Source organism: Salmo salar, chromosome 20 (genome assembly GCF_965601325.2).
Source record: "Salmo salar chromosome 20, fSalSal1, whole genome shotgun sequence".
Lineage (NCBI taxonomy): Eukaryota > Metazoa > Chordata > Actinopteri > Salmoniformes > Salmonidae > Salmo > Salmo salar.
The window spans coordinates 62,848,759-62,876,549 of record NC_138310.1 but is presented as its reverse complement, the minus strand read 5'-3'; the positions used below and the strand labels follow the sequence as shown (position 1 = coordinate 62,876,549).

At 44.5% G+C, this 27,791-nt stretch overlaps 1 protein-coding gene across 2 annotated transcripts in view; it reads right to left on the bottom strand.

Moving 5' to 3' along the window:
* The window catches only part of LOC106581213 (calcium-binding protein 8), a 91,605-nt gene extending 65,243 nt beyond the window's left edge, over nucleotides 1-26,362 (bottom strand). For both annotated transcript variants that reach the window (XM_045703761.2, XM_014163126.3), the window contains exons 1-3: nucleotides 26,243-26,362; nucleotides 15,148-15,291; nucleotides 1,374-1,486 (exon numbers count right to left, since the gene is read on the bottom strand). In XM_045703761.2, coding sequence (XP_045559717.1) covers nucleotides 1,374-1,486; nucleotides 15,148-15,291; nucleotides 26,243-26,360 — 375 coding nt within the window. In that variant the 5' untranslated portion in view covers nucleotides 26,361-26,362. The remainder of the gene's footprint in view (nucleotides 1-1,373; nucleotides 1,487-15,147; nucleotides 15,292-26,242) is intronic.
* Between the last annotated feature and the right edge of the window lie 1,429 nt (nucleotides 26,363-27,791).

Genomic DNA, 27,791 nt, shown 5'->3' with positions numbered 1-27,791 from the left:
CTCCTCAATGCCATCTGAGGAATCCCGGAACATATTCCAGTCTGTGGTAGCAAAACAGTCCTGTAGCTTAGCATCTCCTTCATCTGACCAACTTTTAATTGATCGTGGTGCTTCCTGCTTTCATTTTTGCTTGTAAGCAGGAATGAGGAGGATAGAATTATGGTCAGATTTGCCAAATGGAGGGTGAGGGAGAGCTTTGTATGCGTCTCTGTGTGTGGATTAAAGGTGGTCTAGAGTTACATTTAAAGGTGGTCTAGTGCACATTTAACATGCTGATAGAAATTTGGTAAGACGGATTTAAGTTTGATTGCACATTAGCAAGAAGAACGGATGGCAGTGGGAGCTTAGGCAGCCCGATCTGCGGCCCCTTTTATAGGGATCTGGGCCTGTTCCAGTGAAAGCAGCATATCCTTCTTGTTGGATTCGTTAAAGGAAAAAGTTAATCTTCCGCGTAGGTCAGAGATTTTATTTTCCTCATGAAGCTGGTTGAGAGAATGCCAAGAGTGTGCAAAGCTGTCATCAAGGCAAAGGGTGGCTACTTTGAAGAATCTCAAATATAAAATATATTTAGATTTGTTTAACACTTTTTTGGTTACTACATGATGCCATATGTGTTATTTCATAGTTTTGATGTCTTCACTATTATTCTACAATGTAGAAAATAGTAAAAAAAGAAAAACTGTATATTTATTTTGTAGAAAATAAAAATAAAAATCAGATTTTTCAGGTGCTGCTGCAGCACCCTCATTACCCTTACTTCCCGTGGCTATGGTTGTTCTCTCTCTCTCCCTTACACTCTAACTCATTCACTCTAACTCATACACTCTTTCATTCATTCGCTTTCACCCCCCACTTCTTTCACTTGCTCGAATCTTCTCACCTTGTCACTTCCAGTCACTCTGTTACTTCTCTCTCTCACACACACACACACACACACACACACACACACACACACACACACACACACACACACACACACACACTATAATTGTGTTCCCCTCTATTACACAATCATGCCATCTTAGTCATCCACTCACTACTCTGACTCCCTCGCTAGCTATCATCCTCTCCCCCCTCCATTATGGTTCAGTGCAGGAACATCTGGCCAAATGGCACATAGATTATGTCCTGCCAGCATCTCCAAGGCAGGAGGCATTGCCACCAGACAAGACAACATCTGTCCATCAGGAACTGACACACTACACTCTTTGCTGCCTCTACACCGATCGTCATTGTGCAAATCAAGATGAATAAATGTCTTCGATTTCACTGCCAGCTATTGCACAACTTGGCCATGGCTGCAGCTATTGCAGGCCACTGCTTGGTAAAGGAAAGGTGATAGAAGACAGAGGTGAAAAGAGAGAAGTCCTTACCTGCCAGAATATGCTGTCTATCGTGCTCCCAAGGAAGCCCTCCCTGGCTTCAGACGACAGGAGCTTGGGTCCTAGGATCGTCATGAACTCATCGAAGTCTACCTGCCCGTCTCCTAAGAAACACAGTCAGACACACAGTATGACATGTCTTACTCACAAAAAAGTTTTATTTCAAATCAGTAAAAAGGACAATAACTGTATTTTATACCAAGTCTTCATTTGAGTATGTGTTCTTTCCTTCAATACATATTCTCCTTCCTCTTCCTAATTTCCCTGCAGAAGAGGTTGTGTGCTGCCCATGCAGGGCAACTCAATCTGCCCCTTCACTCCTCCTCTCCTCCCTCTCCCCTGACGGGGGTGAACTCCTTAGTCACGCTGGCACTGTCACGTTTGATGCCATCGATTGTCCCTCTCTGTGCCCTGCATATGCAGAGTGGCATCCTGCCTCATCACTGGGGACAGTCAGGCAGTGCAGCCAGTGTAGTCAGGGCCCCTGAACTATCGTGATGGCGGATGGATGTGATTTAAACCAAAAACACTTCCTAACAAAAGCAGCTGATCCCAGGCATCATGTTGTCACATTTTTGATAGGGCAAATGTCCCGTCCTGACCAGTAAAAGGGGTTATTTGTTATTGTAGTTTGGTCAGGACGTGGCAGGGGGTATTTGTTTTCTGTGGTTCGGGCTGGTTGTGTTAGTTGTAGGGTGTTTGATTTAGTATTCCGGGTTTTGGGCACTGTTCTATGTTTATGTATTTCTATGTTCAGTCTAGTTATTTGTATTTCTATGTTTAGTTAATTGGGGGTTGAACCCTCAATTGGAGGCAGGTGTTTTCTCGTTGCCTCTGATTGAGGGTTCTATAAATAGGTATGTGTTTGTTTTAGTATTTGTGGGAGATTGTGCTGGGTATAGCTTTGTTGCCTTACCGGCCTGTTATTAGTCGTTGTGTTTTTATTGTGTACGTGTTTGTTTTGGTTCACCTTCTTGTCCATTTAATAAAGAAGATGAGTGCACATTTCCCCGGTGCGTCTTGGTCCACTTTACCCTACGACAACCGTGACAGAATCTCCCACCAACCAAGGACCAAGCAGCGGGGTAAGGAGCAACGGGATAATTATATGGACTATCGGGAGTTTTGGACCTGGGAGGGAGATTTTGGCCGGAGAGGGCCCATGGAGGAAGTCTGGTGAGGACTGGGAACGCTACCGGGGAAGCCGGAGAGGCAGCCCCAATCATTTTTTGGGGGGGGCACACGGGTAGGTTGGCTAGGCCAGGCAGTGGACCTAAGCCAGCTCCCCGTGCTTTTTATGGGGAACAGGTGGAGAAGAGAGCGCCGGAATATGTGGAAGTGCGCACGATTTCGCCCATGCGCACGCACAGTCCGGTGCGAGTGATCCCAGCCCCTCGCAAGTGCCGTGCTAGAGTGGGCAGCCAGTCTGGAAGGAGGATGCCTGCGCAGCGCATCTGGCCACCGGCGCGCCTCCTAGGCTACCCTACGCCCACTCTATGCACGGCAACCATCAGGCCCCTGCACAGCCCAGTTCGCCCTGTACCAGCGCTCGTACAGGGCTACTAGTTCCATCCAGCCAGGACGGGTTGTGCAGGAGGTGCGATCAAGACCACCTGTGTGCCTCCACAGTCCGGTATATCCACAGCCAGCATCACGCACCAGGCCTCCAGTGCATCAGCCCAGTCCAACTCGGCCTGTTCCCGCTCCCCGCACTAGCCCTGAGGTGCGTGTCCCCAAACTGTCACATCCAGTGCGTCAGCCCAGTCCAACTCGGTCGGTTCCTGCTCCCTGCACTAGCCCTGAGGTGCGTGTCCCCAGGCTGGTACCTCCACTACCAGCCCCACGCATCAGGCTTCCAGTGCGTCAGCCCAGTCCCGAGTGTCCGGCAACAGTGTCTAGTCCGGAACCGAGTGAGACGGCCTACTGTCCGGAACCGAGTGAGACGGCCTACTGTCCGGAACCGAGTGAGACGGCCTACAGTCCGGCACCGAGTGAGACGGCCTACAGTCCGGCACCGAGTGAGACGGCCTACAGTCCGGCACCGAGTGAGACGGCCTACAGTCCGGCACCGAGTGAGACGGCCTACAGTCCGGCACCGAGTGAGACGGCCTACAGTCCGGCACCGAGTGAGACGGCCTACAGTCCGGCACCGAGTGAGACGGCCTACAGTCCGGCACCGAGTGAGACGGCCTACAGTCCGGCACCGAGTGAGACGGCCTACAGTCCGGCACCGAGTGAGACGGCCTACAGTCCGGCACCGAGTGAGACGGCCTACAGTCTGGAGCTTCCAGAGTCGGCTTACAGTCCGGAGCTCCCAGAGACGCTCTACAGCCCTGAGTATTCAGCAGGGGTGGACAGGTTGGGTGGGGGTAATAGACCTGAGCCTGAGCCACCTCCAGTATAGGTTGGTTGGGGAGGGGGGAGGGGGGGGGGGTGTAGCACAGGAGCCGTCGTTGACGGCAGCCACCCTCCCTTCCTTCCCTTTAGTTTAGGGGATTTATTTTGTTTTGGGGTTATTTTGTTTATTTGTGTGAGGTGCATCCGGGTTCTGCACCTTTGGGGGGGGGTGGGGTACTGTGTTTCCCCGCTGCGTCTTGGTCCACTTTACCCTACGACAACCGTGACACGTGTATTATGAACATAACACCCCTATATAAAGCAACGGGAGCAATTGCAATACTGAGATCTCCAACAAAGACCACAAGCTTCTAAGCAATCCACCAAGGGCATTCTGCTGAGCTGGATAACAATCTGAGGGATCGTTCTGACAGTGGAACAGATTATCAGATCAACTCAATGAATCCATCCATATCTTATAGAGATCAGCTGGACTGTTGCAGCTGCTACTCAAAGAGAAAGAATCAATGGCCATCCGTGAATGTGTCACGTGTCTCTAATTCACCTTGCTGCTAGCTTGGCAAAGGCACAATAAACACCCTCAAATCCCATTCATCTGGTAATGTACCTGGCTATGGATACCTCCTCCATTTGATCACCATGATCTTTTGTGTTGTATCTATAGTCAAGAAAATGAAACGAGATTGAGGCAAATTGCTTTGAACAGAACACAAATTGATGTTTTGAAAACATCTCTCACTGTAATGACAGAGATGTAATAGCAACAACAATCCAGCCAACCCTTCTTATCTTGGCCAGGGTGTCCTCATTCAGTCACAGCAAGTCAAATCAACTGACAATTTCAAAGACATCACAGATGACAAATGCTCCTCCAGTCCTCCCCTTCCACCAAACCAACAGGAACTCATACATTGATTGCTGTCACACCTCAGAGTGTACAAGCAATATCTATAACAAATATGACAGATAGGTGCTCCTAGATGTTCTAACTTGTCAAAGCAGGAGACGAAAGCGTTATATCAAGCAAACCTTCAATTTGACAGCAGGTATACTTTAATAGTAGGGAGGATAAATCGTTTCACTAATCATTCTTATCTGGAGTGGAGAGGCAATAGGAAGCAGGCCACAACCTTGAGCATTCAGTTATGACTTTTTGATCTTCCTCTGAGACCAGTCCACTACAGTTTTTCTAGCAATTCTTCCCCCCAAAAACAAAACAAACAAACAACAAACATTTGAGTGGAGAATACAAGCTATAAAAGAGACTAACAGGTGAAAAACGTTTTGAAAATGTCTCCAATTATCCAGTGTTTTGACACATCTAATGATTCCACAGAAGGTTTATTTCCAAAACGTTTTATCCACCAATTTTTCAAATGTTTTCATCAAAACTGATTGCTTATGGTAACTTCATGTGTACCCATGTGTTATTGTTTTCAGTAATTGGAATTGCAGTAGGCATTAACATATTGTTGCTTCAGGTTTAATTGAAGAGTTTGACAGAGATTTTAGATATGTATGAAAATGTGTTGTTAGCAAAACGCTAGCCCATTTTCATTGTTTAGCTGGAATGGAATGTTTGTATCCTGTATACTTGACTGTGGTATGTGGTTGTCTCACCTAGCTATCTTAAGATGAATGCACTAATACTGTAAATTTCTCTGGATAAGAGCACCTGCTAAATGACTAAAATGTCACATGTACAGTTCAAGTCGGAAGTTCACATACACTTAGGTTGGAGTAATTAAAACTCGTTTTTCAACCACTCCACAAATTTCTTGTTAACAAACTATAGTTTTGGCAAGTCGGTTAGGACATCTACTTTGTGCATGACACAAGTCATTTTTTCAACAATTGTTTACAGACAGATTATTTCACTTATAATTCACTGTATCACAATTCCAGTGGGTCAGAAGTTTACATACACTAAGTTGACTGTGCCTTTAAACAGCTTGGAAAATTCCAGAAAATGATGTCATGGCTTTAAACACTTCTGATAGGCTAATTGACATCATTTGAGTCAATTGGAGGTGTACCTGTGGATGTATTTCAAGGCCTACCTTCAAACTCAGGGCCTCTTTGCTTGACATCATGGGAAAATCTAAAGAAATCAGCCAGACCTCAGAAAAAATGGTAGACCTCCACAAGTCTGGTTCATCCTTGGGAGCAATTTCCAAACGCCATGAAGGTACCCCGTTCATCTGTACAAACAACAGTACCCAAGTATAAACACCATGGGACCACGCAGCCGTCATATCGCTCAGGAAGGAGACGCGTTCTCTCTCCTAGAGATGAACGTACTTTGGCGCGAAAAGTGCAAATCAATCCCAGAACAACAGCAAAAGACCTTGTGAAGATGCTGGAGGAAACAGGTACAAAAGTATCTATATCCACAGTAAAACGAGTCCTATATCAACATAACCTGAAAGGCCGCTCAGCAAGAAAGAAGCCACTGCTCTTAAACTGCCATAAGAAAGCCAGACTACGGTTTGCAACTGCACATGGGGACAAAGATCGTACTTTTTGGAGAAATGTCCTCTGGTCTGATGAAACAAAAATAGAACTGTTTGGCCATAATGACCATTGTTATGTTTGGAGGAAAAAGGGGGAGGCTTGCAAGTCGAAGAACACCATCCAAACCGTGAAGCACGGGGGTGGCAGCATCATGTTGTGGCGGTGCTTTGCTGCAGGAGGTGGACTTCACAAAATAGATGGCATCATGAGGGACGAAAATTATGTGGATATATTGAAGCAACATCTCAAGACATCAGTCAGGAAGTTAAAGCTTGGTCGCAAATGGGTCTTCCAAATGGACAATGACCCCAAGCATGCTTCCAAAGTTGTGGCAAAATGGCTTAAGGACAACAAAGTCAAGGTATTGGAGTGGCCATCACAAAGCCCTGACCTCAATCCTATAGAAAATATGTGGGCAGAACTGGAAAAGCGTGTGCAAGCTAGGAGGCCTACAAACCTGACTCAGTTACACCATCTCTGTCAGAAGAAATGTGCCAAAATTCACCCAACTTGTAATCATGTGTGTTGTGTGTATTTGTTTGTGTGTGTACGTGTGTGTTTGTGCGCGTGCATGTGTGTGTGTGTGTGTTAATATGTGCAATACAGTTCATTAAGATGAAAGGGAGCAAGGGACCACAGCCAACATTTTACACAGACAGCTTAGAGACAGATATTGCTACAATGGGACTATGGGATGTGTTAAGTTATCTTCCGGTGTGTTTGGATAGTAGGATCCTTCATGCTTATTGACATTTTAAAGTGGAGGTTGTGATATGAAAGTATGGTGCGAATGAGTGCACATTACTGTGTCCATGTAATGTACTGTATGTACATGCAAATGTGTGAGCATAATGGTGAATGAGCACTCATGCCAATGTATTTATTATGTTTGTGATTATGTTGTCATACTGTGCCTTCGGAAAGTATTCATTATCCTTGACTTTTTCCACATTTTGTTAGGTTACTAATTTATTCTAAAATTGATTAAGTCGTTTTTTTCCCCCTGATCAATCTACACACGATACCCCATAATGACAAAGTAAAAACAGGTTTTTAGACATTTTTGTAAAAGTATTACAAATAAAAACTGAAATATCACATTTACATAAGTATTCAGACCCTTTACTCAACACTTTGTTGAAGCACCTTTGGCAGCGATTACAGCCTTGAGTCTTCTTGGGTATGACACTACAAGCTTGGCACACGTGTATTTGGGGAGCTTGTCCCATTCTTCTCTGCAGATCCTCTCAAGCTCTGTCAGGTTGGATGGCGCCAGAGGAGATGGCTGCCGTGTTGCGGGCTCCTTACCAATTGTGCTATTGTGTGTGTTTGCGTTATTTGAAACATATTTTGTACATAATGTGTCTGCCACTGTCTCTTATGACCAAAAAGAGCTTCTGGATATCAGGACAGCGATTACTCTTTACCATCAGCTGCTGCTCGCTGTTTGTTTGTTACCAATGCATAGTCACTTCGCCCCCACCTACATGTACAGATTACCTCAACTAGCCTGTACCCCCGCACACTGACTCGGTACCGGTGCCCCCTGTATATAGCCTCGTTATTGTTATTCTATTTGTGTTACTTTTATTATTACTTTTTATTTTAGTCTACTTGGTAAATAACAGTTGGTGCACGAAATCTAATATTAAGGAAGTCTTGAGGTTTTGCTCGCCTGAGGTTCTCATGATAAGCTGTAGACCACACTATTTACCAAGAGAGTTTTAATCTAGATTTTTCGTAGCTAACTATTTACCACCACAAACTGATGCTGGCACTAACACGGCACAAAACGTGCTGCATATGGCCATAAGCAAACAAGAAAATCCTCATCCAGAGGCAACGCTCCTAGTGGCCAGGGACTTTAATGCAGGGAAACTTAAATCTGTTTTACCTCGTTTCTATAAGCATGTTACATGTGCAACAAGAGGTAAAAAACTCTAGACCACCTTTACTCCACACACAGAGACGCATACAAAGCTCTCCCTCGCCCTCCGTTTGGCAAATCTGACCATAACTCTATCCTCCTGATTCCTGCTTACAAGCAAAAATTAAAGCAGGAAGTACCAGCGACTCGCTCAATAAGGAAGTGGTCAGATGACAAAGATGCTAAGCTACAGGACTGTTTTGCTACCACAGACTGGAATATGTTCTGGGATTCTTCAGATGGCATTGAAGAGTACACCACATCAGTCACTGGCTTCATCAATAAGTGCATTGATGATGTAGTCCGCACAGTGACCGTACGTACATACCCCAACCAGAAGCCATGGATTACAGGCAACATCCACACTGAGCTAAAGGGTAGAGGTGCCGCTTTCAAGGAGCGAGACTCTAACCCGGAAGCTCACAAGAATTCTCACCATGCCCTCCAATGAACTATCAAACAGGCAAAGCGTCAATACAGGACTAAGATTGAATCGTACTACACCAGCGCTGACGCTCGTCGGATGTGGCAGGGCTTGCAAACTATTACGGACTACAAAGGGAAGCACAGCTGCAAGCTGCTCAGTGAAACAAGCCTATGCTCGCTTTGAGGCAAGAAACACTGAAGCATGCATGAGAACATCAGCTGTTCCAGACGACTGTGTGTTCATGCTCTCAGTAGCCGATGTGAGTAAGACCTTTAAACAGGTCAACATTCACAAGGCCGCAGGGCCAGACAGATTACCAGAACGTGTACTCCGACCATGCACTGACCAACTGGCAAGTGTTTTCACTGACATTTTCAACCTTATCTTTGACCGAAACTGTAATACCAACATCTTTCCAGCAGACCACCATAGTCCCTGTACCCAAGTGCACTAAGGTAACCTACCTAAATGACTACCGACCCGTAGCACTCACGTCTGTAGCCATGAAGTGCTTTGAAACGCTGGTCATGGCTCACATCAACACCATTATCCCAGAAACCCTAGACCCACTCCAATTTGCATACCTCCCCAACAGATCCACAGATGATGCAATCTCTATTGCACTCCACACTGCCCTTTCCCACCTGGACAAAAGGAACACCTATGTGAGAATGTTATTCATTGACTATAGCTCGGACCCTGGGACTAAACACCTAACTGCAACTGGATCCTGAACTTCCTGACGGGCCGCCCCCAGGTGGTAAGGGTAGGTAAAAACACATCTGCCACACTGATCCTCAACACAGGGGCCCCTCAGGGGTGCGTGCTCAGTCCCCTCCTGTACTCCCTGTTCACACTTGACTGCATGGCCAAGCATGACTCCAACACCATCATTAAGTTTGCCGACGACACAACAGTGTCAGCCTGATCACCAACAACGATGAGACAGCCTATAGGGAGGAGGTCAGAGACCTGACAGTGTGGTGCCAGGACAACAACCTCTCCCTCAACGTGATCAAGACAAAGGATCTAACTATCATGGTCCAAATGTAACCGATGTGAAATGGCTAGTAGTTAGCGGTGGTGAGCGCTAATAGCGTTTCAATCAGTGACGTCACTCGCTCTGAGACCTGAAGTAGGGTTTCCCCTTGCGTTGCAAGGGCCGTGGCTTTTGTGGCGCGATGGGTAACGATGCTTCGTGGGTGTCAGTTGTTGATGTGTGCAAGGGTCCCTGGTTCGAGCCCGGGTTGGGGTGAAGCGAGGGACGGAACCTACACTGTTACATTGATGCTGTTGACCCGGATCATTGGTTGCTGCGGAAAAGGAGGAGGTCAAAAGGGGGGTGAGTGTAACCGATGTGAAATGGCTAGTAGTTAGCGGTGGTGCGCGCTAATAGTGTTACAATCGGTGACGTCACTCGCTCTGAGACCTGAAGTAGGGTTTCCCCTTGCGTTGCAAGGGCCGCGGCTTTTGTGGCGCGATGGGTAACGATGCTTCGTGGGTGTCAGTTGTTGATGTGTGCAAGGGTCCCTGGTTCGAGCCCAGGTTGGGGCGAAGAGAGGGACGGAACCTACACTGTTACACAAACACACCAAGACAGTCGTGAAGAGGGGACGACAACGCCTATTACCCCCTCAGGAGACTGAAAAGATTTGGCATGGGTCCTCAGATCCTCAAAAAGTTCTACAGCTGCACCATCAAGAGCATCCTCACCGGTTGTATAACCGCCTGGTATGGCAACTGCTTGTCCTCTGACCACAAGGCTCCACAGATGGTAGTGTGTACGGCCCAGTACATCACTGGGGCCAAGCTTCCTGCCATCCAGGACCTTTATTGCCAAAGACTCCAGCCACCCTAGTCATAGACTGTTCTCTCTGCTACCACACGGCAAGCAGTACTGGAGCGCGAAGTCAAGGTCCAAAAGGCTTCTTCACGCCTTCTTCCCCTAAGCCATAAGACTCCTGAACAGCTAATAAAATGGCTACCCGGACTATTTGCATTGTCCCCCCACCTCCATTTTTACGCTGCTTCTACTCTCTTTATTATCCATTCATAGTCACTTTACCTCTACCTACATGTACATATTACCTCAACTAACCTGTGCCCCTGCACATTGACTCTGTACCGGTACCCCCTGTATATAGCCTCGCTACTGTTAGATTCTTCTAAAAAACTGTTTTACTTCACTTTAATAAATACTTTCTTAACACTTACTTTTCTTTAAACTGCATTGTTGTTTAAGGGCTTGTTAATAATCATTTCACTGTAAGGTCTAGACCTTTTGTATTTGGCGCATTTGACAAATACAATTTGATTTGAGAGTTGTTGCACAGCTATTTTCAGGTCTCTCCAGAGATGTTCCGAATCCCTTTGGCCCTGCAGTCTAAGGGGAATGGAAACGAGACCCGTTACATAACTTATGCAAATTATGAGAGAGAGAGAGAGAGAGAGAGAGAGAGAGAGAGAGAGAGAGAGAGAGAGAGAGAGAGAGAGAGAGAGAGAGAGAGAGAGAGAGAGAGAGAGAGAGAGAGAGAGAGAGAGAGAGAGAGAGAGAGAGAGAGAGAGAGAGAGAGAGAGAGAGAGAGAGAAAACCAAGGGAAAGGGGCTGTGATAGGGTAAGTGAAAAGGTGATTGGTGACTGATGATTGTCACCTGTGAGGGGAGAAGGAGAGAAAAGAAACACACACAGGATACCTGTATCCGTAACTCTCCCACCCTTAAAAGAGCAACCCTAGGGGGGATTGCAAACAAAGTATTTACAATGAATACTCAAAATTAACACAAACAAAGTCAACCTTACAAAAAGCATAATTTTACACACGAGACAAAGCATCTGCTAACACATTTTCAGAACCCTTTTTGTGGCGGATCTCCAAATTATAATTTTACACAATAAGCGCCCAACGCATAAGGCACTGGTTCTGGTTGTACATCCGGTGGAGAAACACTAAGGGGTTATGATCAGTGTATACTATCACAGGTAGGGCACTAGAACCAATATACATTTCAAAGTATTGCAGAGTGAATAACAAAGCTAGAGCTTCTTGCTCAATGGTTGCATATTTTGTCTGACATTTGTTAAATTTTCGTTAAAAATAACACACAGGATGATCCACTCCACTCTTGTCCTGCTGTAGTAGAATAGCACCAGCACCACTGGCGCTAGCATCTACTTCAAGTTTAAACGGTTGTTCAAAATCCGGAGCAGCAAGTACAGGGGTATTACATAAGAGTGCTTTAGCAGTATCAAAAGCTACCTTACAATCCGGGGACCACTCAAACGATCTTGCCGGACTGAGCAAATCGGTCAAGGGAGCAACTACCGCAGAGAAGTTTTTACAGAAACTATGGTAGTAGCCAACCATCCCTAAAAAGCGGCGTAGCTCTCGTCTGGTGGTAGGTGAAGGGAATGCAGTTATAGCCAAGACCTTGGCAACAACAGGGCGCACCTGTCCATGGCCGACCACTTTACCGAGATAGGTAACAGTAGCCTTCCCAAACTCGCACTTTGCCAAGTTCAGGGTTAAAGAAGCATCTGCCAAACGTTCACATACTACCCTTAGAGATTTAACATGATCTGACCACTCAGATGAATAAATCACTAGATCATCAAGGTATGCACTACAATTGGGAACGCCAGCTAATACGGCGTTAACCAGTCGTTGGAAAGTGGCTGGTGCATTCCGCATCCCAAAAGCCATGACTGAGTATTGTAGGAAGTTGTCTGGGGTCACAAAGGCAGAAATCTCAGAAGCACGTGAGGTTAACGGAACCTGCCAATAACCTTTTAAGAGGTCCAACTTTGTTACATAAGTAGCAGCACCAACAGTGTCGATACAGTCGTCCAGTCTGGGTAACGGGAAAGAATCTGGCACTGTGACAGAATTTACCTTTCGATAATACGTACATAACCTGGACGTACCATCAGGTTTAGGAACCAGAATGCAAGGAGAACTCCAAGGGCTTGAACTTGGCATCGCTAGGTCATTCTCCAACAAATATCTCACCTCATCCCTCATTATCTTCCTCTTAGAAGCATTGACACGATATGGGTGTTGCTTGATAGGGGCAGCATTTCCAACATTAATGTCATGTTCCAACACGTTTGTGCGAGTAGGAACATCATTAAAGAGACATGGAAAACTGTGTAGTAGCCTCAGAATATTGTCGGCCTGTCCGTCCGTTAAATGAACCAGACCTGAATGGAGAGACAGCAGCATTTCTGAGTTGGGCAAGCTAACGCACTGCTGCTGAGTATTGCGCAACTTTAATCCATCTCCATCAACATCATTAATATGACAGTCCACTATCATAGCAGTAGAAGCAGAAGAGACAGCAGTACCTTCCGCTGTTTTTGAACTATCTACCTGGGTGATGGGTCAGGTGTGGTATGCTTTCAACATGTTAATGTGGCACACATGAGATTGGCGTTTTCTATCAGGCGTTTGAAGCACATAATCATTTTCACTTAATTTATTTTCAATGAAATAAGGACCAGAGAAACGAGCTGACAGTGAAGATCCTGGAACAGGCAATAACACCAGTACTTGGTCACCTGGCTGTAGTGGACGAGAAACAGCCTGTTTATCATTGTGTCTTTTCATACTCCTCTGTGAGGAAGACAGAGCTTCCTTAGCGAGAGCACAGGCTTGGTGTAGGCGCTCACGAAAGCGACTAACGTAGTCCAACACATTCTCATCTCCAGTACACAACTCTTGGGACAAAAACTGTTCTTTAAGGACTTTCATTGGTCCTCTCACTGTGTGGCCAAACACTAGTTTAGCCGGGCTGAACCCTAGGGACTCCTGTACAGTTTCACGAGCAGCAAACAAAACTAGAGGAACTCCCTCATCCCAATCTTTCTCAGATTCCAAACAATATTTGCGTAGCATAGACTTCAGTGTCTGATGCCAACGTTCAGACACTGAAGACTCTGGGTGATATGTGCTTGCCACATGGTGCGTAATTGACAAGGATTTTAACACCTGCTTGAAGAGCTTTGATAGGAAATTTGTACCTTGATCAGTTGGTACCACCTTAGGTAACCCAAATGTCGTGAAGAATTTATTTAAGGCTTTTTAAGGTTCAAGTCCGGGCTCTGGCTCAGCCACTCAAGGACATTCAGAGACTTGTCCCAAAGCCACTCCTGCGTTTTCTTGGCTGTATGCTTATGGTCGTTGTCTTGTTGGAAGGTCAACCTTCGCCCCAGTCTGAGGTTCTGAGGGCTCTGGAGCAGGTTTCCATCAAGCATCTCTCTGTACATTGCTCAGTTCATCTTTCCCTTGATCCTGAATAGTCTCCCAGTCCCTGCTGCTGAAAAACATCTCCACAGCATGATGCTGCCACCACCATGCTTCACCGTAGGGTTTCCTTCAGACGTGACACTTTGCATTCAGGCCAAAGAGTTAAATCTTGGCTTCATCAGACCAGAGAATCTTGTTACTCATGGTCTGAGAGTCTTTTGGTGCCTTTTAGCAAACTCCAAGCGGGCTGTCATGTGCCTTTTACTAAGGAGTGGCTTCAGCCTGGCCATTCTACCATAAAGGCCTGATTGGTGGAGTGCTGCAGAGATGGTTGTCCTTCTGGAAAGTTCTCCCATCTCCACAGAGGAACTCTAGAGCTCTGTCAGAGTGACCATCAGGTTCTTGTTCACCTCCCTGACCAAGGCCCTTCTCCCCCGATTACTCAGTTTGGCCAGGCGTCCAGGTCTAGGAAGAGTCTTGGTGGTTCCAAACTTTTTCCATTTAGGAATGATGGAGGCCACTGTGTTGTTGGGGACCTTCAATGCTGCAGACATTTTTTGGTACCCTTCCCCAGATCTGTGCCTAACAAAATGTTGTCTCGGAGCTCTATGGACAATTCCTTCGACCTCATGGCTTGGTTTTTGCTCTGACATGCACTGTCAATTGTGGGACCTTATATAGACAGGTGTGTCCCTTTCCAAATTATGTTCAATCAATTGAATTTACCACAGGTGCACTCCAATCAAATTGTAGAAACATCTTAAGGATGATCAATGGAAACAGGATGTACCTGAGCTCAATTCTCATAGCAAAGGGTTTGAATACTTATGTAAATAAGGCATGTGTTTTTTATTTGTAATACATTTGCTAAAATGTCAAAAAAACGTATTTTCGCTTTGTCATTATGTGTATTGTGTGTAGATTGAGGAGGATTTTTATTTAATACATTTTAGAATAAGGCTGTAAAGTAACAAAATGTGGAAAAAGTCAAGGGGTCTGAATACTTTCTGTAGGAACATGTGTATGAATGTGTAAAAAAGGAAGAGCGGGATCTATTTATGTTTATGAGTGTTTCTGACAGTGTGTATATGGCGATGTCCATGTCTTTGTGTAGGCGTGATCGTGGTGTGTAAACAGGAGGGAAGGGATCTCTTCATGTTTAAATATGTGTGTGTGCGTGTAACAGAGTGGGTTCCTGTCTCTCACTGGACTCAAACATGGGACCTTCTGTTACATGTGCAACTGCATGTGTCTGTGTACTGTAAATGTGTGAAATGGGTACTGAAGGTGACTCACCATCCATGTCTAGTCTCTGCATGATGATGGCCAGCTCCACCTCACTGGGCATGTATCCCAGGGACCTCATGGCCATGCCCAGCTCCTGCTTGGAGATGAACCCGTTCCCATCCCGGTCCAGCACTCTGAATGCCTCCCGGATCTCTGTCAACACAAGGAGGAGAGGAGAGGAGAGGATCCACCATGGTTAGGAATTATTTTAACTCTGTGCCTTAGCTCAAGAACAATGCAAATGACATCTGCAATAACCTGCAGGCAACTTAGATGGTGGTGACAAATAAGCTTGCTCTGTGTGTACGACAAGCCGCTGTACTGTGTCTGTGCTACTCCTTCCCTTCAGTTTGAAAGATACCCATCAGCGTCAAGCCTAAAAGTCAGCAGGCTCCTCTGTGTTTTCATGAATTAATATTTTATTAGTGTGTCTACAGAGAAAATTGGGCTCATGGCAGGGAGGCAGTGAGCAGGGAGAGAGAGACAGAGACAGAGAGAGAGAGAGAACTAGAGAGAGAAATAGAGAGAGAGAGGGGGATAGAAGGAAAGAGAGAGAGAGGGGAAAGAGAGAGATGCAGCGGGATTGTAAGAGAGAGAGAGAGGCAGCCAAGGATGTTTTTAAATAAATCAAATACAATTTTATTGGTCACATACACATGGTAAGCAGATGTTATTGCGAGTGTAGCGAAATGCTTGTGCTTCTAGTTCCAACAGTGCAGTAATATCTAACAAGTAATCTAACAATTCCACAACAACTACCTAATACACACAAATTAAATTAAAGGAATGGAATAAGAATATATATATATAAATACATGGATAAGCAATGACCAAACGGCATAGGCAAGATGCAGTAGATGGTATAAAATACAGTATATACATATGAGATGAGTAATGCAAGATATGTAAACAGTATTAAAGTGGCATTATTAAAGTGACTAGTGATCCATTTATTAAAGTGGCCAATGATTTCAAGTCTGTATGTAGGCAGCAGCCTCTCTATGTTAGTGATGGCTATTTAACAGTCTGATGGCCTTGAGATAGAAGCTATTTTTCAGTCTCTCGGTCCCAGCTTTGATGCACCTGTACTGACCTCGCCTTCTGGATGGTAGCGGGGTGAACAGGCAGTGGCTCGGGTGGTTGTTGTCCTTGATAATCTTTTTTGGCCTTACTGTGACATTTGGTTTTTGGTATTTGTTTTTTTATTAGGATCCCCATTAGTTGTTGCAAAAGCAGAAGATACTCTTCTGGGGTCCACACAAAACAAGAAACATGACATAATACAGAACATCAATAGACAAGAACAGCTCATGGACAGAACTACATCATATTATTTTAAAGGCACACGTAGCCTACATATCAATGCATACGCACAAACTATCTAGGTCAAATAGGGGAGAGGTGTCGAGGAGTCTTCCCTGTGGCTCAGTTGGTAGAGCATGGTGGTTGCAACGCCAGCATGGTGTGTGCAACGCCAGGGTTGTGGGTTTGATTCCTACAGGGGGCCAGTACCAAAACCAAATGCATGAAATGAAATGTATGCATTCACTACTGTAAGGAGCTCTGAATAAGAGCGTTTACGTAAATGTAAAAATGTGTTGTGCCGTAAGGTGTTGCTTCATCTGTTTTTTTTTAACCAGGTGTGCTGTTTATTTGAGCAATATGAGATGGATGGAAGTTCCATGCAATAAGGGCTCTATATAATACTCTATGCTTTCTTGAATTTGTTATGGATTTGGGGACTGTGAAAAGACCCCTGGTGGCATGTCTGGTGGGGTAAGTGTGTGTGTCAGAGCTGTGTGTAAGTTGACTATGCAAACAATTTGGGATTTCCAACACGTTTGTTCTAATGTTTCTATTAAAAAGAAGAAGTGATGCAGTCAGTCTCTCCTCAACTCTTAGCCAAGAGAGACTGGCATGCATAGTATTTATATCAGCCCTCTGATTACAATGAAGAGCAAAATGTGTCGCTCTGTTCTGGGCCAGCTGCAGCTTAACTAGGTCTTTCCTTGCAGCACTGGACCACACGACAGGACAATAATCAAGATTAGACAAAACTAGAGACTACAGAACTTGCTTTTTGGAGTGTGGTGTCAAAAACGCAGAGCATCTCTTTATTATGGACAGACCTCTCCCCATCTTTACAACCATTGAATCTATATGTTTTAACCATGACAGTTTACAATCTAAGGTAACGCCAAGTAATTTAGTCTCCTCAACTTGTTCAACAGCCACACCATTCATTACCAGATTCAGCTGAGGTCTAGCACTTAAGGAATGATTTGTACCAAAACAGACTGCAACTCTTTGTTAAGGGTTTCAGTGACTTCATTAGCTGTGGTTGCTGATGCGTATATGGTTGAATTATCAGCATACATGGACACACATGCTTTGTTTAATTCCAGTGGCAGGTCATTGGTAAAAATAGAAAAGAGTAGAGTGCCTAGAGACTGCCCTGCAGTACACCACACTTTACACGTTTGATATTAGAGAAGCTTCCATTAAAGAAAACCCTTTGAGTTATATTAGATAGATAGCTCTGAATCCACGATATGGCAGAGGTTGAAAAGCCATAACACATGTTTTTTCAACAACAGCTTATGGTAAATAATATCAAAAGCTGCACTGAAATCTAACAGTACCCTCCCACAATCTTCTCATTATCAAGTTATTTCAACCAATCATCAGTCATTTGTGTCTGTGGAGTACATGTTGAGTGTCCTTCTCTATAAGCATGCTGAAAGTCTGCTGTTAATTTGTTTACAGAGAAATAGCATTGTATTTGGTCAAACACATTTTTTTCCAACAGTTTGCTTAGAGCTGGCAGCAAGCTTATAGGTCTACTGTTAGAACCAGTAAAGGCCGCTTTACCACTCTTGGGTAGCGGAATTACTTTGGCTTCCCTCCAGGCCTGAGGACAAAGACTTTCCTCTAGGCTCAGATTGAAAATAGGACAGATAGGAGTGGATATAGAGTCAGCTACCATCCTCAGTAGCTTTCCATCTAAGTTGTCAATGCCTGGAGGTTTGTCATTATTGATTGCTAACAATAATTTTTGCACATCTCCCACAGTAAATTTACAAAATTTAAACTTGCAATGCTTTTCATTAATTATTCATTTTTTATGCATGAATACAATTGCTCACTGTTCATTGTTGGCATTTCCTCCTTAATTTTGCCCACTTTACCAATTAAGTAATCATTCAAATGATTGGCAACATTGGCAATGGTTTTGTGATGCCATCTGATTCGATGAAAGATGGAGTTGAATTTGTCTTTCTGCCCATAATTTAATTTAAACTACTCCAAAGTAGTTTTTCCATCATTTTTTATATCATTGATCTTGGCTTCATAATACAGCCAGTCAGATGTGCAGCCATACTTATTAGCCACTCCTTTTACCCCATCTCTTTCAACCATACAGTTTTTCAATTCCTCATCAATCCATGGAGCCTTAACAGTTCTAACAGTCAGTTACTTAACAGGTGCATGTTAATCAATGATTGGAAGAAGCAATTTCATAAATTAATCAAGTGCAGCATCTGGATGATCCTCATTAATCACATCTGAACAACAAATATTTTTAACATCATCCACATAAGAGTCACAGCAAAATATTTTGTATGATCTCTTATACACTATTTAAGGCCCAGCTGTTGGAACTTTGGCTTCCTGGATATAGCCACTATATTGTGATCACTGCATCCAATGGGTACGGATCCAGCTTTAGAACAAAGTTCTACAGTATTAGTAAAAATGTGATCGATACATGTGGATGATCTTGTTCCTGTAGTGTTTGTAAACACCCTGGTAGGTTGATTAATAACCTGAACCAGATTACAAGCACTGGTTACAGTAAGAAGCTTCCTCTTGAGTGAACAGTGTGACGATCGTCGTAAGGAGTAGACCAAGGTGCAGCGTGTTGAGTGCTCATGATAAATATTTATTATTATACTCAGAACACTATACAAAACAATAAACAAAGAAACACGAACATCACGTTCTGCAGGCTGAGCTGAGCTGTACAAAAGCAAGATCCCACAACTAAAGGTGGAAAAAAGGGCTGCCTAAGTATGATTCCTAATCAGAGACAACGATAAACAGCTGCCTCTGATTAGGAACCATACTCGGCTCAACACAAAGAAAGAGAAAACATAGAAAGACAGACTGCCCACCACACATCACACCCTGACCTAACCCAAAAAATATAAAATAAACGGCAATCTAAGGTCAGGGCGTGAAAGACAGCTTGATGAAAACCAGTCAATATTCAGGTCCCCAAGAAAGTAGACCTCTTTGTTTACATCACATACACTATCAAGTATTTCACACATATTATTTAGATACTGACCAACCACAACACTTCAATAACACTTGACATAAGATATTCTCTAAGCATTACAGGGATATGGCTCTGAATATATATAGCAACACCTCCCCCATAAGCATTTCTGTCTCTTCTATAGATGTTACATCCTTGTATTGCTACTACTGTATCATCAAATGAATTATATATTAGAAATGGCTAATATATGAATGTTAGCAAGTTATTGATTTCATTAACCTTATTTATAAGGCTACATGTATTAATATGGGCTATTTTCAGCCCTTTCCTGGGTAGCTTATCAGAGATAGACATAATACTGAAAATAGCAAACAAAGCAAGAGAAAAAATATATACATTCAGCAGTCCATAAATCAATTGGTGTGTGTGTGCTGCGGGGTTGAAGCTACGAACCTATAGGCTTGGCTCTCTCATCCCTTCCAGGCATCTGGGAGAGAGGGTGGACAATGAGCCTGTCATAGCGGATGTAAGCAATGTCCTCACGCGTGCTGGCAGCTTTTATGGCTGGGATCAGATCTTTCCTCACTGGCGCACAGCTTCAGGATAGTCCTCGCTAAGGAAGATATACGTTCCTCTCAAGTTCGTGGCTCTTTCCAGAACGGCTATCTTGTCCTTGAACCTCAGGAACTTGACCACTATCGGCCTGGGCCTATCACCTGGGCCGGTGGTGGGTTTTCTAGTCCTGTAGACGCGCTCCACCTCAATCTTCTTGTGGTCCATCTTCAATATTTCAGAGATCATTTCCCTCACCTTGTCCTCAGACTCCGTCTAGGTCTCATGTGGAGATTCTGCAATTCCGTCCACAACCATGTTGTTCTGCCTTGATTGTCCCTCGAGATTTATCCATCGTTGTTATCATGGATTCACACACTGAACTGATGTCCTCTCTCAATGACTTACAGATTGCTGTCATGTTGCCGTTCTCCTGTTTCAACTCATCGATTTGGCCCTGTGAGAACTGAAAACTGTTCTTCAGGTCCTGGACCTCTCTGGTCAGGTCGTCCATTCTTTTATTAGTAGAATCCACAAGTATTTGGACAAAACACTTGAAGCTATTTTCTTGTTGTTGTAACAACTGATTGTAGGACTCTTTAAGTTTGTTTAAAAGATTGTTCACATGTGATAGAGAGACACCACTGTCCTCAACGGTACTTCCGCCGGCTTTGGTCTTTGTCATGGTAGCTAGCAACGTAAGGTTACGCTGTTACTCCTCACAGTTCCAGATAGGGCAGGTCACAGGGAAGACTGAAAACAACAAACAGCAGGGATCTAGACAGCCACAAACCCGGGACAATCCGCGGTCCCAGCCACAATGGCTAACCGCGTCGCGGGCTGTGTTCAAGAAAACCCAGCTAGCTTGATATGCAGCTAGCTAGCAGCTAGGCTAGGGTACTATGGAGGGTACTATGGTGTTAAATACTGAGCTGTAATCAATGAACAACATTCTTACATAGGTATTCCTCTTGTCCAGATAGGGCAGTGTGCAGTGTGATGGCGATTGCATTGTCTGTGGAACTATTGGGGCGGTACGCAAATTGAAGTGGGTCTTGGGTGACAGGTAAGGTGGAGGTGATATGATCCTTGACCAGTCTCTCAAAGCACTTCATGATGACAGAAGTGAGTGCTACGGGGCAATAGTCATTTAGTTCAGTTACCTTTGGCTTCTTGGGTACAGGAACAATGGTGACCATCTTAAAGCATGTAATAGAGATGGAATGTCAGATCTCTAAATAACACTATGATTGCATGGTATGCTTCAGCTCACTGCTGAAAACTGAATAGTTTGAGGCTGGGTACTACTGGAATACATAGATTTAACTCACCAGGCCCAGGGAGACAGAGAGGACACCTTGTGGCCTTGCAACAATGCAACAATGTATTAGACAGGACTGCCCCTCACCCAAGACCTAGGCTAACTCAAACATTAACTAATTCCAAACGTGTCCCAGATATGGGATAGAATGTCATACACCTTTTGAGAATACATGTGCTAACAAGAAAATGAATCTTACGGGTCCAGTCTTGAAAAGACCATGTCAATAAACAAAACATAGTAGTGGTAGAGTTCTTCAAAGAAACCATAAGTAGGAGCAAACAACAGGTTAACTGATACTTATTTTAGTCCAAAGATAACCCAAGCGTGAAGTAAAGTTTCATGCTAGAGGAGGCCTGCCCATGCTGCCAATCTTTAACCTATCCTTGGTCAATCACCTGTCAATCATGTGCTGAGAAGCTGTCATTTATTCATAGCCAGTCAGGATTAGTAGGAGTGATTTGGTGCTCTGAGCTGCAAGGAGGACAATGGTGTGTAAATGTAATGGTTTTTCTCTGTATTTAAATCACCTCGTAAAATCTGAAATGATATTTCGGATCATAAAAGCACTCAGATGTTACCGAGGGTTCAGGTTAGTTGTTGTACTAGCCTCTGAAAAGTATTTTGTCCTTCCCTGCATCCCAAAACATCTGGCCCGAGCAAACACACTCAGCCATTATCATTCATAACAGAGTACAAAAGCTTGTTCTAACCAGAGACACTCGTTTTAGCAATGTGTTTGTGAAAGAGAACACACACACACACAGCACAACAAAACAGAGAAAAAAACAAGCACATCAAAGGTGTATGGATTTATTTTGGTACATTGAAATTAGCGCCTCATGAATAAATGCATCAGGAGGATCACAGCAGAACAGAACAGTGAGTGACTCAGGCCTTTGTAGAGTAGGTTCCTGTGTGAGGGCTCGGGCCCATTTGAACACACCAACAACATTCAGACCACAGGTCTTATATTCATACAGCTCCCTCCCGCTATTTCTCTATTTCACGCACAACTGCTCCCATATCCATCAGGTGCTCTGATGCTCTGAAAACCAAAGCTTTACAGGGGAGAATAATTTAACATCCTGTATGACAAACTAATACCAAAGGAACAGGAATACCCAAGGAAAAAAATCAGACGGAGAAATGAATCAGAGTAAAAAAGACTTGAATTTAGAGTCACTTTAACAGCACCCTACTTTGCAATCTAGGCCAAGTGCATACGCACTCATGTTCAGTAGGGCACACCATAGTAAAACGTTTTGCAACGTAAAACTTCAATATTTGTTTTAATTGGACAACTTCAAGTAGTAACTCCTGGTTAGAAAATAGTGTCTCCCTACTGAACACTACTTATCCCTACTTTCTCAGTGTATCAAATGTGTGATATGTGCTTTGTGATATGAAGTTAGTGCTGTCGGTGCTGTATGTGTCTATAAATTACAATCTCATATCCACATCTTGCCTGACCTTTCAGACATAGCAGCAGAAGCAGTAGCAGCACAGATCGGCCTCGACGGAGGCAAGACTACCTGGTACACAAAGATCTCTATTCACACCAACATCTATTCTACGTGCTGCAGCGCTCAGAGCACTACACACACACACACACACATACCAACCACACACAAATCAAACAGTCCAAACCACGCAAGTAGAATAAGACACAAAAGGAAACTACATCCCCTCTCCAACAGGCTGAGAGGTTAACAATGTGTACCTGTACTAAAGCTGACTGATGAAAACGTGCTGTATGCGGTGAGTCAGCTAGTTCAACGCAGTACAGTTACATTGTTTCACTTTAATGGCCATAGATAAAGACACTTACAGGTAGCTACACTAAATTTCCTCAGTAAATATCCCCATGGTAGAAATGGTGAACATGGTTGAAAAATGGTAGCTGCCTGCATATGCTACTATGGATAAATTAATAAGCCAAGGAGATGATTGCTAATCATTACTGTAGTGTAGTGTGTTTACAGTGCATTCGGAAAGTATTCAGACCCCTTCTCTTTTTCCACATTTTGTTACGTTACGCTCCCGATTGGCGCAGTGGTCCAAGGCACTGCATCTCAGTGCAAGAGGTGTCACTACAATCCCTGGTTTGAATCCAGGCTGTATTGGCCTAGCGTCGTCCGGGTTTGGCCAGGATAGGCCGTTATTGTAAATAAGAATTTGTTCTTAACTGACTTGCCTAGTTAAATAAAGGTTACATTTTTTTAAAATAAATATTCTAAAACGGATTAGATAGTTTTTTTCCCCTCATTAATCTACACAAAATACCCCATAATGGCAAAGCGAAAACAGGTTTTTAGAAATATTTGCAAATGTACTGAACATAAAAAACATAAATACCTTATTTACATAAGTATTCTGACCCTTTAATCAGTACTTTGCTGAAGCACCTTTGGCAGCGTGTCACGCCCTGACCATAGACAGCCTTTTATTCTCTATGTTGGTTAGGTCGGGGTGTGACTAGGGTGGGTAATCTAGGTTGTTTTATTTCTATGTTTGCCTGGTATGGTTCCCAATCAGAGGCAGCCGTTTATCATTGTCTGTGATTGGGGATCATATTTAGGCAGCCATTTCCCCACTGTGTTTTGTGGTATCTTGTTTTGTTTTTGTGTAGTTGCCTGTGAGCACTCCAGAACGTCACGTTTCGTTTGTTAGTTTATAGTTTTGTATTTGCTGAAGTTTCACTTTATAATAAAGAGGTGGAACGCTACGTACGCTGCGCCTTGGTCCAGTTCTTACGTCGATCGTGACACAGCGATTACAGCCTTGAGTCTTCTTGGTTATGACGCCACAAGCTTTGCACACCTGTATTTGGGGAGTTTCTCCCATTTTTCTCTGCAGATCCTCCCAAGCTCTGTCAGGTTGGACCGGGAGCGTCACTGCACATCTATTTTCAGGTCTCTCCAGAGATATTCGATCAGGTTCAAGTCTGGTCTCTGGCTGGGCCACTCAAGGACATTCAGAGACTTGTCCCGAAGCCACTCCTGCGTTGTCTTGGCTGTGTGCTTAGGGTCGTTGTCCTGTTGGAAGGTGAACCTTCGCGACAGTCTGAGGTCCGGAGTGCTCTGGAGCAGGTTTTCATCAAGGATCCCTCTCTGCTTTGGCCCGCTCCTCTTTCCCTCCATCCTGAGTAGTCTTCCATTCCCTGCAGCTGAAAAACATCTCCACAGCGTGATGCTGCCACCACCATGCTTCACCGTAGGGATGATGCCAAGTTTCCTCTAGACGTGACACTTGGCATTCAGGCCAAAGAGTTCAATCTTGGCTTCATCAGACCAGAGAATCTTGTTTCTCATGGTCTGAGAGTCTTTAGGTGCCAAACTCCAAGCAGGCTGTCATGTGCCTTTCACTAAGGAGTGGCTTCCGTCTGGCCACTCTACCATAAAGGCCTGATTGGTGGAGTGCTGCAGAGATGGTTGTCCTTCTGGAAGGTTCTCCCATCTCCCCAGAGGAACTCTAGAGCTCTGTCAGAGTGACCATTCGGTTCTTGGTCACCTCCCTGATCAAGGCCCTTCTCCCCCGATTGCTGAGTTTGGCCGGGCTGCAAGCTCTAGGAAGAACATTGGTGGCTCCAAACTTCTTCCATTTAAGAATGATGGAGGCCACTGTGTTCTTGGGGACCTTCAATGCTCCAGGAATGTTTTGGTACATTTCCCCAGATCTGTGCCTCGACATAATCCTGTCTCGGAGCTCTACGGACAATTCCTTCAAATTCATGGCTTGGTTTTTGCTCTGACATGCACTGTCAGCTGTGGGACCTTATGTGGACAGTTGTGTGCCTTTCCAAATCATGTCCAATCAATTGAATTTATCAAAGGTGGACTCCAATCAAGTTGTAGAAACATCTCAAGATGATCAATGGAAAGGCACACAACACAAAGTCAATTTTAAGTCTCATAGCAAAGGGTCTGAATACTTATTTAAAAAAGCTATTTCTATTTTTTTATTTTTAATACATTTGCCCAAATTTCTAAAAACCTGTTTTCGCTTTGTCATTATGAAGTATTTTATGAAGTATATATATATTTGATCAATTTTACAATAAGGCTGTAATGTAACAAAGTACCAAATATAAAATGCATCAGAAATGCATCATACGATGATGATTTCTGTATTTTGAAACTTACACATCTTGACAACTGGATTGCTGACAAGCAAAACATTTTGGGACTATTTCAACAATGGACAATTGAAACAAATACCAAAAGATAGTTTAGGAGTGGAATTTTCCTTTAATGTGGCATCATTGTATTAATACAGTATTTGTGGTCTGAGAGCAGCTAGTGTAGTTGATCCCCCCTCCACTATGAGCACTGTGATGATGTTGTCGTTTCCAGCAGAGGATAGAATAATATTGATCAGTCCTGGGTTCCACCGCCGGCCTGGCCAGTGGGGTGATTAGTTTCAGAACAACGTACAGAACACATTCACTCACACACACACACACACACACACACACACACACACACACACACATTAGCAGAGCCCATGAATCAAATTCTACTTGTGCGATAAGTGATAAGAACATTTTGTCATAGTTGATAAAGCCAACGCTTTGTTGGCTCCAGCAACAGGGGCAAGTGGTGTTTGTAAATACATGTTTTGACTGGTCCAACCTCTGTGATTCATGGCTCAGAATACTGTCTTACCACTTATTCCATATCTAGCCTACTATTTATCCTGCCCATATCAAACACGCAAACCTCGGCCTAAACTCAATCTCTCTCTATGACCCTCACCAGCCAAATCCACAGTCCCAGTCCTAATCTCTATCCCCTCTCACCAGAAACAACCAAGCCCAACCCAACCAAACCAAACCAAGCCCAACCCAACCAAACCAAGCCCAACCCAACCCAACCAAACCAAGCCCAACCCAACCAAACCAACCTAGCCCCAGTAGTACCAGCCCAAGCCCTGAGGAGACTCACCATCTAGCTCCTCCACAGAAATGCTGGCCAGCTGGTTACTGTCGTTGTCCTCAGACAGAGAATGACTCAGGTAGTTCCCCTTGTACAGCAGTCCTGCCGTCACATGGTGGAACGGCATCTTGTCCCTGTGAGAGAGAAAGGGTGGGCTGATTAGTTTAGGATCAGTGAGATCTGAACATGACAGAGAGAGAGAGAGAGAGAGAGAGAGAGAGAGAGAGAGAGAGAGAGCAATCAGGGGAGTGATTGAAAAAGCTTCTTCCACTTTCTCCAACGCACAAGTGGTTATCTCCACCCTGCTACCATGAAAATACTTTCACCCTGTCACCATACAGCGGGTGAATGCAAGCATTTCGCGAGACTGTGTCTCAAAACCTAATGTATACCCGGCCCACCACTCCACCCTGCCTTTACAACCAGGACCACCTCTACAAGGCAGCAATCTCAACTTTTTCCAGGACCCTGAAGGAGGTCACCCTCAACTGTAGCCCCAGCACCTCACACAGGAGCAACAGAGCAACGTACACCCCACCCAGACCAGTGAGACACCCTCCCAGACCTGCAAGACCCCTCCCGAAGGACCTGCATCGAGAGAACCCACACCAAGAGGACCTACACCCAGACCACAGCATCACCAGCCACACCCCAAACAGCTAAGACCACCCCAAGCAACCCCCCCCCCGTCCCCCCGTCCCTGGGGCAAGGATCTCAACATGACAGCAGGACATATGCCCAAGCCATGAGAAGAGCAACAGGGCTAACCCCCACTATTACACCTGCCCAAGCCACATCATGCAATCTAAGAGGTATGTATCAGATGCTCAACATGCTCTGCTCACACCTACTTTGATGGTCCGAGCCTAAACCACGTAGAAACAACACTAGACACTATGGAACACAAAGCTTTTACTATCACATCCTGGAATATACAAGGTCTGAGGTCATCTGCCTTTGGCCTAAAGAGCAGGAACCCATACTTCATCAAAGAAATTGGAAATACAGACATTGTCATCCTACAAGAAACATGGTATAAAGGAGACGGACCCACTGGTTGCCCTCTAGGTTACAGAGAGCTGGTAGTCTCATCCACCAAACTGCCAGGTGTGAAACAGGGGGTATGCTAATTTGGTATAGAGCAGACCTAACCCACTCTGTTGAATTAGTCAAAACAGGAACATTTTACATCTGGCTAGAAATTAATAAAGAAATTATCTCAACAGAGAAAAAATTCCTTGTGTGCTACCTATGTCCCCCCAATAAAATCCCCATACTTTGACGATGACAGCTTCTCCATCCTAGAGGAGATCAACAATTTCCATGCTCAGGGACATGTACTAGTCTGTGGCGATCTAAATACCAGAACTGGACAATAACCGGACACCCTCAGCACATAGGGGGACAAACACCTACCTGGAGGTGACAGCATTCCCTCCCCCATATGCCCCCATAGAGACAACTATGACCAACAAAAACGGGTCACAGCTCCTGCAGCTCTGTCGGACGCTGGGTATGTACATAATCAATGGTAGGCTTCGAGGGGACTCCTTTGGGA